At 39.1% G+C, this 13,034-nt stretch overlaps 1 protein-coding gene across 1 annotated transcript; it reads left to right on the top strand.

Moving 5' to 3' along the window:
- Positions 1-6,289: 6,289 nt before the first annotated feature.
- Positions 6,290-9,134, top strand: fzd10 (frizzled class receptor 10). Its single transcript, XM_046871111.1, has one exon. The coding sequence runs from the start codon at positions 7,151-7,153 to the stop codon at positions 8,909-8,911; it is 1,761 nt and encodes a 586-aa protein (XP_046727067.1). The 5' UTR covers positions 6,290-7,150; the 3' UTR covers positions 8,912-9,134.
- The last annotated feature ends 3,900 nt before the right edge of the window (positions 9,135-13,034 follow it).

The raw sequence follows: 13,034 nt of genomic DNA, 5'->3' as shown, positions 1-13,034 counted from the left end.
CTAGTTGAAATGAGGTAAAGGTAAAGGGTGGGTGTGTGTGCAGCAGAAAAAATTAAAAAGAACAGAAGATGCAGGAAAAAAAGCTGAAAAACAGAAAGATGGGTGTTACAGATCACTTTTTTAATTCTTGGTTTAAAAGGAATCCCCTTGACCAGCAAAGCAACCATAAAAGAGTTCGCAGGTGATAAACCATATGAGACAAAACACATTTAAATGGAGAATGCTAGCACACTGGAGGCTACTGGATCTGCTACCCCTTGACCACCCTAACACCTATGGTGCCTGAATTCAAATATATTGACAACCTTGCTGCTGATTTTTGGTAAAAACTTCTGCTCCTGCAATATAATAAAAGTTGCTTCCTGTATTGCCTTGAATGAATTCATCTGAAATTGTAATTGAAAATTGGAAATACATTTCCTGATACGTGCAGGTCCTCAGCCATCTATCTACTAAGTGTTGAAAAAGTTTTTGGCTTTCGCCCATGTTGACGGATGACAGAATGGCGGGTGTGACACGACGCAACAGAATTCCCCTTTGAGTCACGCTTGACAATTTGTTCTTATTCTTAAGGGTTGTCGATATAAAAGTTTATTTTTCACACGTCTTGTTTGCTTGTACTCGTGCCAATAATTCTGCAGTTCACTGTATGCTTTGGTTCGGCTAGGGTGAATAGGGAATTGCTTAATCCCAAACAAATGAGGAGGTGTGAAAAACAGGGTAATATTCTTCACCAATCACATGAAAGACAGAATTTTTTTTAAATCATATTCTCATCAAAAATCAGCGACTTTTCTTTTTACTCTACAGAAAGCTTTCAGTAACAGGAAGTCGTGGATGTATGGAAGTCCCAAGAGGCCATGCATTACGCTATTTTTTTTCGTAGTTGTTTTCTTGCGATCACGACTGAGTTGTTTTCCCATGATCAAGACATTAATTTTTTCACCATAACAAAAGTTGTTTTCTCGTGATCACGACATTACAAAAGGTTTTCTCATTTTCGCATAATCCTGACATAACAGATGTTGTTTTTGTTGCCAGGTGCCAGTTTCCTTTCATTTAGGCATTATAGGGGATCTGCCACAACCCTAGCGGAAGCCGAGGTCAACAAAGAGGCGGGGTTTTGAGTATTAAAGCACCGTCGCAGAGGAAGGAAAAGGAGGATGATATAGAGAGAAGCAGAATCCTGAAGCCTCTACATACCCCCACGTAGACGTAGTTAGAGGCGAGTGCCACCCGGTGTATTTTTGGGCAGGTTAGGATGTACATAGCAGGGAAGTTGTTTTGTTTTGTTCTTTGTTTTGGCACCGTCACCGAGTCCACCTCAGCGATTCACTATTTCAAGTTTATTGATCTTGGCTGTTTGCTTCTTTCTTTTGTTTGGTTGAATATAATCCTGTCCCTTGCACATGCAATTTTGTATTATACACTAGAAAGTAAAGTGAAAGAAAAACTAAAACTGGATCTCAGTTATGTCCTTTCTTCCAACATCCCTCACAAAAACACCATATGTTACTTCCCTACAAAGTACCAAAGGATCAAAGGATCAGAGTAATGCAATCATTCATGCTGTTGCATCTAGAACATGCTCTAATACCGGATACACAGAACAAAGTCCTGATCTCGAGAAAACATCTCTTGTTATAAGGTCAAGATCACGAGAAAACTAAGGTGTGTTAACAAGAAGACTTTTGTTATGCCGAGAAATTTTATTCGTGATCACAAAAAGATATTATAATGCATGGCCCATTAGGACTTCCGTATGAATGCGCTCCAATGAGTTCAATCACAAATATGTTTATTCATTTGGTCTTGTGAAAACATTGATATAGAAGAAAATAACTTCAATCCAATTTTACATTTGAGAGTGAGATGAACCTAATAAACCACAAAGAGCTCTTGATCCAGCTTGATCAGGGATGCCAATACTTCTAAACTTGTCTGAAGGAGCACGACAAAGAGCCGTTTCCAAAACTACCGTGACACCAATAAAAGCACAATGCACCACTTTTTTTGTTTTGATGTTTTGATGAGCAAAACTGCTCCTCTGGAGTTTAATAAATAGCAGAGACCAAATATACGTGCTAGGCAAAGGTCAGAAGTTTGTCTAGTTGGGTCCTCGTGTCCAGGAGGTGTAAACAGTGTGACTCTTCGTCTCAAACAACACACTCGACGGTCATCACTTGTAAAATTCCACAGGACTGTTTGTTAGGACCATCAGTGAGTCCAGATTTGCAGAACGGAAAAACAATAAAACAGGGTCCTAAACTTCTGCTTTGGTTTTTATATTTAGTTATTTTTTTAGCGCATGCCTGGCCATTGGGTTTGCATGGCTTATGGGAGTATGGCTTTTATTAGTTGTTTTGGCTTGAGAAAACGGGTGATATGCAGCAGAACAGCTACCATCTGCAGAAATTTGTTCAACAAAGACACACGATGTCTCCATCCATCACAAATACATTTTCATTCACTTGCTCTGGACTGGATTTTGCCGCACGCCATCATTATTAAGCCTCGTGTCAATTCAAAGGATGACATACCATAGAGGGTTATAGACTTTGTTTGTAATTACAGGCAGGGCTGAAACTGGTTATATGACGCTAAAAGGCTTGGAAGCACACCCACATTTCACATTTCCTCCTAACAAACACACCATACATAGCAGCAGTGATCATTAGACAGCTAATCCTTCTATCAGTTTACTCTGACTGAGGATCATCAGAGCTGGCAGCCATGCCAGGGTTAATGCCCTGTGAGCAAAGATCGAGCCCTGGCACGCCGATCCCCCCAAAACCGGCATAAAACGCGGATGAATCAACTCGACCTAGACTGAAAGGGCTTTGTCTAAGAGCTCATCCTGCAGGCATTTTTTTTCCTCCTGTGAGAATTCGCAACGACGAAGGGGAAAGAAGAGAAAAACCGCCATAGGTTAAGAATGCCTCCTATGTAATGACACGCCTGCGTCTCATCAAGAGGCCATGCGCTGTATTTCTGAAAAGGGCAAAATTTCACTAATTCATTCGTTGCAGTGCACAAAGCCATGCGATTCAATACAGAACAAACGTCAACTGTTAGCAGATGATAATGGAGTTAATAGAATTTCATATTAGAAAAGATAAGAGTTTTCTATGCGCGTTTGTCAGCATATACAATTTCTAAGTATAATATAGTAACTAATGGAATCACAGACAGCATTCTGTGGTGTGATTAGTGTCACTCTCTCACGTGTTTCAGTTTTGTATGAATTCATGTAAAGATTACTTTTTAAGTATCATTCATCAGGAAAACATAATGAAATAAGCTGACCGGTTATCAATCAAGATCGGATCAGATTCTGGATATCCAGTATCCGGATGGGCATAAGGTGAGATTTATGATGTGATACCCGTTTGCAGCAGGGTGCAATACACACACTTATTTGCATTTCGTGACTGTTGCAATGCTAATCGCTGAAAAAATAAACAAGTGAAGATCATATTTGTAGGATTTTTTAACGTTCTTTCATTCAAACTTTTGTCTCTTTCCATCTTTTCTCGTACCTTCTTCCTTGTTGCTATGCAATGGTTAAGGCTTTGGGTTACTAATCAGACCACTCTTGTGGCCCTTGAACAAGACCCTTAACCCTCTGTGCTCCAGGTGCATCACTGGGATATGTGAAGAAATAATTTCACTGTACAAGCATAACTTTCTTTATTTTCATCCAGTCTCTTTCTCTTTCTTACTCAAATACAATAAGTTGATCAATCAGTCTCTCTCTCTCTCTTTCTCTCTCCCTCCCTACTTACTTCTATATCTTTTCTTCTTTGTCTCTCTGTTATTTATTAGTATACCACGTGCAGGTAAATTAGACTTCTTACATTTCCAATACAATACATGTTTTTTTCATTTTTATTCTCTTTTTCCTCCTCTCTCCATCTCTCAGACATGCTATTAATCCATATGTGACTATTAGGTAAATATATCTAAATCTACACCTCATATATTTGCATTCTCTCTCTCTGTTATAGAGAAAGGAAGGCATTTTACGGCTCTCTCTCTCTCACTTTCTCTTTTTCCCTCTTTCCCCCATCCCCCTGCTTTCTCTCTCAGTCAGGGTATTATTGGGAAATGACTTATAAGAAGCTTATCCTACAAGTTAATACCTTATTTACTGTATACCTGCCGTTAGATGCATTATCCTGTTTTTGCACCTGTCATCTATAGTTCTCTCTCTCTCTCTCTCTCTCTCTCTCTCTCTCTCTCTCTCTCTCTCTCTGTCTTTCATAGTCGTTTTATTAATCACTATATTACTTATAGGTAAATCATCTTATAGGCTAAGCCCTGTAGGAGATAGAGGAAGTGGTAGCTCGGTGGTTAAAGTGCTGGGTTAGTGATCAGAAGGTCAGGGGTTCAAGCCCCACCTCTGGGGCCTCTGAGCAGGGCCCCAAACCCTCAGTGTTCCAGGAATGCTGCATCATGGCTGACCCTGTGCTCTCACCCAAGCTCCCAACATCACTGGACTGCACACCTTAACAGTGATTCAACTGTAATGAATGGACATTCTGTGCTACACAGATGAGAATGGGTTCTCTTTTGAGTCTGGTTCCTCTCAAGGTTTCTTCCTCATGCCATCTCAGGAAACATTTTCTTGCCACAGTTACCACTTGGCTGCTCATTAGGGACAAACTTATTGTTAAAAACAATAACAATTCTAAAAATACAAATCTATACATTCTTTTATTACCAGTGGATTTCTCTGAAGCTGCTTTGAGACAATCTCCATTGTTCAAAAGTGCTCTACAAATCAAAATGAATTGAATATTTGAAGAAAGAATTTCTTTGTGCTGTAATATACATGTGACAAGTATAAAGCACCTTTCACCAACTGTAACCAACAATAAACCATTGGATGCCTTGTATTAATTTGCACCCACCATCTTTAGTTTACATACTCTCTCTCTCTCTCTCTCTCTCTCTCTCTCTCTCTCTCTCTCTCTCTTTCATTTATAGGTAAATTAGCCTGCAAACTAATAACTTAAATACCTGCCATTGAATGCACTGTTTTCATTTGTACTTTCATTCTCTTTCATTCTCTCTCTCTCTCTCTCTCTCTCTCTCTTTCACTATCTCTCCAGTCCAGTTCACAGATGCTTTACTAAACTAAATGAACAATTAAAATATATAAAAGAAATAGAAATAAAGTGAAAAAATAAATGCTAATATCCAACAAAATCAAAAAAAAAAAAGGGGGCCTGCTTGGTTCCATCTTTCTCTCTTTTCCCTCTCATTTTTAATGTATTAATTATAGGTCACTTATGGACACCTTAAATCCCTGAATGCATTGTATTTATACATTTGCACCCACCATCTATAGTTTTGGGGAAAAATGATATTTTTCATAAATATGATCTTCCTGTCTTTTTCTTTATCAGTCTTTTACCTATATGTCAATTTGCCTACAAGCTAATACCTCATACCCCTACTATTGAATGCACAGATTCTATTTTTACTTTAATTTTCTTATATTCTCTCACTTAATTTCTCTTTCTCTCTCTCTCTCTCTCTCTCTCTCTCTCTCTCTTATTAATCTCTAAGTTATTCATCAGCCTATTACTTATAGATAAATATGTCTTCATGATAATAACTCATACCCCTGCTGCTGAATGAACAGATTTTATTTGTACTTTCATTTTCTCTCTCTCTCTCTCTCTCTCTCTCTCTCTCTCTCTCTCTCTCTCTCTCGCTCTATCTATATTTATTTTATTTTTATTTTTTAAGTTATTATAGGTAAATTATGGGTACACCACATCCCTGCTATTAAATGCACAGTATTTTATTTATTTGCATTCACCATCTATAGTTTTATTACAAACTTTGTGATAAATATGATCTCTCTCTCTCTCTCTCTCTCTCTCTCTCTCTCTCTCTCTCTCTGTCCTTCCACTCATTCATTTCGTATGAATTCCTATGAAGCACTTGGCTCTTCTGTTATTGTACTAGTAAAACTAGACACCTCCTTCAAAAAAAGAGGAAAAAAGCCAGCTTGGTTCCGCTAAACAATAAACTGTGAGGCGAATCCGAGGGCATAAAACACTCTCCTCCTTTTCTTCTCCCTCTCTCTCACAATGGTCCAAACCGTGAAAATCGCCAGTTGTAAAGAAAAAGGACACATCTCGATTGGAGGGAGACGGAAAAAAGGCACTCGGCTGTCTAAGGCGAGGACAAAAAAAAAAAAAAAAGAAAGACGCAAAAAAACAAAAAAAAAAACAAGAACGCGCCCTGCAAAAAAACAACAACAACAACAAAGAAAATAAAGTTTTGTTTAGTTTTATGAAGAAGAAAATAACATCAAAATGGTCTGATGGAACTTTGCTATGATATTCGGGGGTTAAAAAAAAAGTGTTGGTTGGAGTGTAAAACCTCCTCCAGGCTGCTCCGTGGGGTGGTTTTTGTGGAGGGGGGTATAATCGCCGTGTCAGTTTAGGCTTTCTTATGCAAAGAGGTTGTGTTTGAAGGCGGATCTTTCAGCAGGTTAGACTCACACTCCAGCTCACACTCCAGCTCACACTGCTTCCACGAATCTCTCAGACGGAGCTGTAGACGAACAGAAGAGTACTACCTTCTCACTTTCTCATTTCCTATGCCTTTCTTGTTTGAGGGATTTCACAGGAGTTTTTTTTATTTTGTATAGAAACCTTGTTATTGTTTGTAAAAAAAAAAAAGTATCAGCACTTCTTAAAAGATGGACAAAATGTTCTTAATGACTCACAGGACTGAAGATTTACAGAAATCTCTGGATTACCTTTAAAAAACAAAAACCTTACCCAGATGAGTACAGCGTCTGTGTTCGATAAAATGGGTGGATTTTTTTCTTCTTTCTCCATATGACAGTGCGTGTCTTCATGGAAAGTGTTTCCCATGTTTTCCGAGATGTTCTGAAAGGTTCTCCGTGGAGTACTCCGGCAACGTCTTGACTTCTAGAGGGTCCGTTGGACACAGCGCGTAGTTGTCCGAGAAGTTTGTTTTTCTCTGTGAGTCGAATCTGCAGCTCAACCGACCTGTCCCGCAGCTCGATCGACAAGACGGGGCAAAATAGGTGCTGTTTTGAAAGGCAAACATTTGTGTAAATACTTACATGTACTACATGAGATAACCCCAGTGTCTGGAAAAAATGTTTTACTCCGCATTTAAATGGAGTCTTTTCAGCTTGCTGGGGCTTTTTTTCGGGACAGACTTGTGCTCTGCCATCAGCTCCATCGACCAGGACCGACCAGGGGAAGGCAGATGCCAGGAAATCACTATTCCTCTCTGCAAGGACATTGGTTATAACTTGACCGTTATGCCCAATTTGATGGGGCACGAGGATCAGGTAGAGGCTTCTATAAAGCTCCACGAATTCGTCCCGCTGATCGAGTTCGGCTGCCACAGCCACCTCAAGTTTTTCCTGTGCTCTCTTTATGCCCCCATGTGCACGGAGCAGGTCTCCACGCCAATCCCAGCCTGCCGAGTGATGTGCGAGCAGGCAAGGCAGAAGTGTTCCCCTATTATGGAGCAGTTTAATTTTCACTGGCCCGACTCGCTAGACTGTTCCAGGTTACCTAATAAGAACGACCCCAACTTCCTTTGCATGGAGGCTCCAAACAACGGCAGCGACGAAACTTCTTCCAAAGGATTGCACACCCAGCCTCCTGACTCGCGCCCTCCTCGACACGGGAGCAACCAGGATCTAAACATTAAGGAGAGGATGGGCAAGGAAACTTGCGGGAACCCTGGAAAGTTCCACTACGTGCAGAAAAGTGAGTCATGTGCCCCAAAGTGTTACCCCAAAGTGGATGTGTACTGGAGTCAGGCGGACAAGCGCTTCTCCCTGGTCTGGATCGCTATCTGGTCCATCCTTTGCTTCGTCTCCAGCGCTTTCACCGTCCTAACCTTCCTCATTGACCCACAGCGGTTCAGGTACCCCGAGCGCCCCATCATTTTCCTTTCCATGTCCTACTGTGTCTATTCTGTTGGCTACCTCATTCGACTGTTTGTTGGGGCTGAAAATGTGGCCTGTGACCGTGACAGCGGTGTCCAGTACATCATCCAGGAGGGCCTGGAGAGCACGGGGTGCACTATAGTCTTCCTAATCCTCTACTATTTTGGCATGGCTAGCTCCCTCTGGTGGGTGATTCTGACTCTCACCTGGTTCCTGGCAGCTGGAAAGAAATGGGGACATGAGGCGATTGAAGCCAACAGCAGCTACTTTCACCTCGCTGCGTGGGCCATTCCAGCTATAAAGACTATCCTGATTCTGGTCATGAGAAAGGTAGCAGGCGATGAATTGACAGGTATCTGTTATGTAGGCAGCATGGACGTCAAGGCTATGACTGGCTTTGTCCTAATCCCTCTGTCTTGCTACCTCATCATAGGCACCTCATTTCTGCTCTCCGGCTTTGTCGCACTCTTTCACATTCGCAAGGTTATGAAAACAGAAGGGGAGAACACTGACAAACTGGAGAAGCTGATGGTGCGGATCGGAGTGTTCTCTGTCCTCTACACTGTCCCTGCCACCTGTGTGATTGCGTGCTACTTCTACGAGCGTCTCAACATGGACTACTGGAAAGTTCTGGCTGGAGAGCAGCGCTGCATGGAGGGGGTGAACGGGAGCGGAGAAGAGTGCACCATGAAGAGCTCCATTCCTGCCGTTGAGATATTCATGGTGAAAATCTTTATGCTACTGGTGGTGGGCATCACCAGCGGCATGTGGATCTGGACTTCTAAGACTCTGCAGTCATGGCAGAACGTATTTAGCCGCAAACTGAGGAAGAGGGCACGGAGGAAGGCAGCGTGCGTTTTCACAGGCACTCGTCCCTACTTGAAACCTCACCCTGCACTGAAGGGACACAAATCAAAGTATGAACCCACTGGAGCTCCAGCCACGTGTGTATGAGCAGAAAATCTTATGCACAAAACAAAGGAACACACGTATGCGGGACACTTATGTTTATTTTTCCAACACGGTTCATGTTAGAGTCTGTGGGTGAACAAACCACTGCAAAATACAGGACACAAAGTTCATGTATATTTTATGCAAGCCTTATTTTATAAAAAAAAAAAAAAAACCTACAGTGTTCTAATGACAGATTGTTTGACAGATTCTCAAAAACATCTGTGGCCACCAGCCACGGAAAATAAGTTGCATTGTAGTTGTTATCCACTTAAGAAACTTTGTGGAGTTTGAAAACTTTTTTTTGTTGTTTTTTCAAAAGTGATCAAGTCCTCTTTGAGGTTATGTCACTGGGAATGGCTATATCATGTGCAATAGATGTTTCACTCAGTGATCGACTCTTAATACTGTAGTGGCCCATTAAAGACACTAAAAGGATTCTGCATACAATACGTGAGTGAATAAGCTGAGGTGGGAGCTCCTCAGCTTCGTGTTCCTGCGGCTTTTCTATGGAAATTGAGTCTGTGTCACACACTTCTACATTGACATTGCAGAGCAGCTGTTGGCTGCGGCGAATGAAGTGGCCTTTGTAAAGGCCCTCCATGGCATAAAGCAAATCTACAAGCACTAAATGTTGTCGTAAAAGACAGAGGCCTTTTGATGGGGCGTTTTGTACAGCAGGTTCTTAGCCCTTTGGTTTGTTTTTGTCACACTGAGCTCTTTTTTTTTCTTTTGTAGCTGAACAAATGCTTTGTTTATATTTCTAAATAAAAGTTCATATTTTGTAAGAAATAATAAAAACCTTCTAGTTTATGATGTTCAGAAACTAGAGTCTCTGACATGGGTGTTTGTTTGTTCCTTATGTTCAGCAACGATCAGCAATGTTTTTTTTACTTACAGGTAGTGACATTAAGACATCTATCTATCTATCTATCTATCTATCTATCTATCTATCTATCTATCTATCTATCTATCTATCTATCTATCTATCTATCTATCTAGTTAAAATTTTATTTGTCACATACACATACATACAGAGTACGACATGCAGTGAAATGCTTTATACGACTGTCCAACATTTTACCATGAAAAAAGGAATAGAATATAAGGCTAAAAAAATAAAGTTGATAAATAAATAAAAAAGTATAAAGTTTAGAAAATATATGTGTATACATGAATTCTAGACAGGGATGGATGTGTATGGCAGATACTGAGAGAGTACAAATTTAAGTGATTTAGTGTGATTGTACAGAAGTGTGATTGTGTGTGTATGTATATATATATATATATATATATATATATATATATATATATATATATATATATATATATATATATATATATATATATAATGCCACAGTAAGATTGGTATCAATACTGGTTTGCCACTGAGAAAAAAAACCCTCATAGTTTTAATTACATTTTTTATGTATATCTATCTATCTGTATTAAAATTATTATAGGTAAAATTATATTTTGGGTGAAAAATTGGCCACAATTGATTTGCTGGCTTTCTGTTAGTAAAATAAGAATATTACTTATTGTAAAAAAAAAAAAAAAAAAAAAAGAGAGAGAAAAAAAAAAGTTATTTTGTCTATTGCTGTTTATAAAGATGCCTCTTCCTGCCCACAAGAATACTTGTTTAGAAGAGACTGGAACGGGAGGGAGGGAGTAAAAATAAAAAGTTTGATGGCATCAAAGAGATTACGAACAAAGCTAGATTTTTCCATGTTTCCAAAACCAACCACTTTTGAAATGCCTGGCTTTCATATTTCTCCCCTATTAATCTATTCACTTCCATGTTCTGTTCAAAAACAATACAGAAGCCAAGGCTTTAAAGCCTTTTTCCTTTTTTTTTTTTTTTTTTTTAATCGTAACATCAAATTAGGTCATGTTTGTTGCCTAGCTTTTAATTGCATGATGCAGTCTTACAGTTGCATGTCAGAGAGCTTAAAAGTGTGTGTGTCATAGTCAGAAGGTGTAACTTGGATCCCAAACGGCTCAAGCAATGGCGTGTATTCGAGTTATGCTTTAAAGTTAAGCTTGAAGGATTTGAAAAGTTTACAAAGTGGCATTTGAGCGTTCTCATGCAAGAGCTCAGCTGGGATTATGTAATACGTCTGAGTCGAGAAAAAAAAATGGCATAACTTCAAAAGCTGAGTTGCAGCAGAGCGTGATATTCAAAGCATGTTAGCTTTTTTCTTAGCCTTATTGCATCTTTGGTGCATTTGGTCCGGTCTGGCCATATAAGGCATTTCTGATGGCGTTATACCAGTCATCGATATCTCACTTGATCAGACCAGACTGCTGGAGTTTAGAAAGCATTTTCATTTAGATTCAAAAACCAAAATAAGTTTTTTTTTTAATAAAAAAAAAATTTAATGATTAGGCAAAAAATTTGTCAATCAATGAGTGTATTATAGTTATAGTGTGTTATAGAAGTATCACACTGGAATGTTGCATGTATTGGAGAAAGCTCATTTAGACCGCTTTAATAGTACTTTTACTGGCTTTGTTTAAACAAATTTCTTCGCTCGGATCAAGACATTAGCTCGTAAATTCTTTTGAAGTTGATCTCAGGTGTCTGCTTGTCAGCCAAACAAGGAGATAAGCACTGTTTCATGGGTGATTGAGCATGTATGTTCCTCTTCTACACAGATAAACATAAGTGTTACCCTGCACCCAAGCAGGATTAAGAAGTAGCAAGTGGTAAGTAAGAAGAAAGTCTAATGCACATTAGATATAACTCTCAAGAGGAATTTGAGCCACCTGAGAGGTTTATGCACAGGGCCTTTCTGCTTCATTTCACTGGACTATTCTTCCTCCCCTCAGGGCCTCGTGTCTACTCCGGCTTGTTCAGAACATTTCCACCCTCAGGCCAAGGTTACAGTTAAAGTTTTTCAGACTTAATGCTTTTAGGTTAAGTTTATGATAAATTAGGATTAAGTTAATCAAATTTATGTTATGCCAGTTTGGTACTTGGGTATGATTATAGTTACTAAACTATGGTTTAGTTAGGGTAGGGCAACTGGAATTAGCATAAGGATAAAGTAACTTTAAGGATATTGAGGTTAAAGTCAGGGTTACTGATGTTAAGGTTAGTGTTACTGAGGTTAAAATGATTGAGGTTGAGGATAATGTCACTAATGTTAAAATGATTAAGGTTGAGGTTAGTGATACTGAGGTTAAAATGATTAAGATTAAGGTTAGTGTTACTGAGGATAAAATGATTAAGTTTGAGGTAAATGACACTGCGGCTACAATGATTGAGGTGGGGGGGTAATATTACTGAGGTTAGAAAAATAATTAAAGTTGAGGTTAGTGTTACTGAGGTTAAACTGAAGGTTAATAAAGTAATGGTTAAGGTAATTGAGGTAAAAGTAAATGTCTACGTTGAGTTTAAACTGATGGTTACGGAAGTTACTTTTGTTGAGGATCAGGTAAAGGTTACTAAGGTTAAGTCAAATGTTTCTGAGATTAGAGTTAGTTAATGAAGTTACTTTGGGTAAAGTAAGTGTTACTGAAGTAAATAAAAGGTAAATGTCACTGTGGTAATGGACAGTGAATATAACTGTAGTATAGGTAAGTGTTACTTTGGTAAAGGACAGTAAATATTACTGTTTTAAAGCTAAGTGTTACTGTGGTAAAGGTAAATGTTACTGTGGTAAATGACACTAAATGTTACTGTGGTAAATGACAGTAAATGTTGCTGTGGTTAACGACACTGAATGTTACTGTGGTGAAGGAGAGTAAATGTTACTGTGGTAAAGGACAGGAAATGTTGCTGTGGTAAAGGTAAATGTTACTGTGGTAAAGGACAGTAAATGTTGCTGTGGTAAACGACACTGAATTTTACTGTGGTAAAGGACACTGAATTTTACTGTGGTAAACTACACTGAATGTTACTGTGGTAAAGGACACTGAATGTTACTGTGGAAAAGGACAGTAAATATTACTGTGGTAAAGGACACTGAATGTTACTGTGGAAAAGGACAGTAAATATTACTGTGGTAAAGGACACTGAATGTTACTGTGGAAAAGGACACTGAATGTTACTGTGGAAAAGGACAGTAAATATTACTGTTGTAAAGGACACTGAATGTTACTGTGGTAAAGGAGAGTAAAT

Source organism: Silurus meridionalis, chromosome 17 (genome assembly GCF_014805685.1).
Source record: "Silurus meridionalis isolate SWU-2019-XX chromosome 17, ASM1480568v1, whole genome shotgun sequence".
NCBI lineage: Eukaryota > Metazoa > Chordata > Actinopteri > Siluriformes > Siluridae > Silurus > Silurus meridionalis.
The sequence above is the reverse complement of the archived record's forward strand: the minus strand, read 5'-3'. Positions and strand labels throughout refer to the sequence as shown.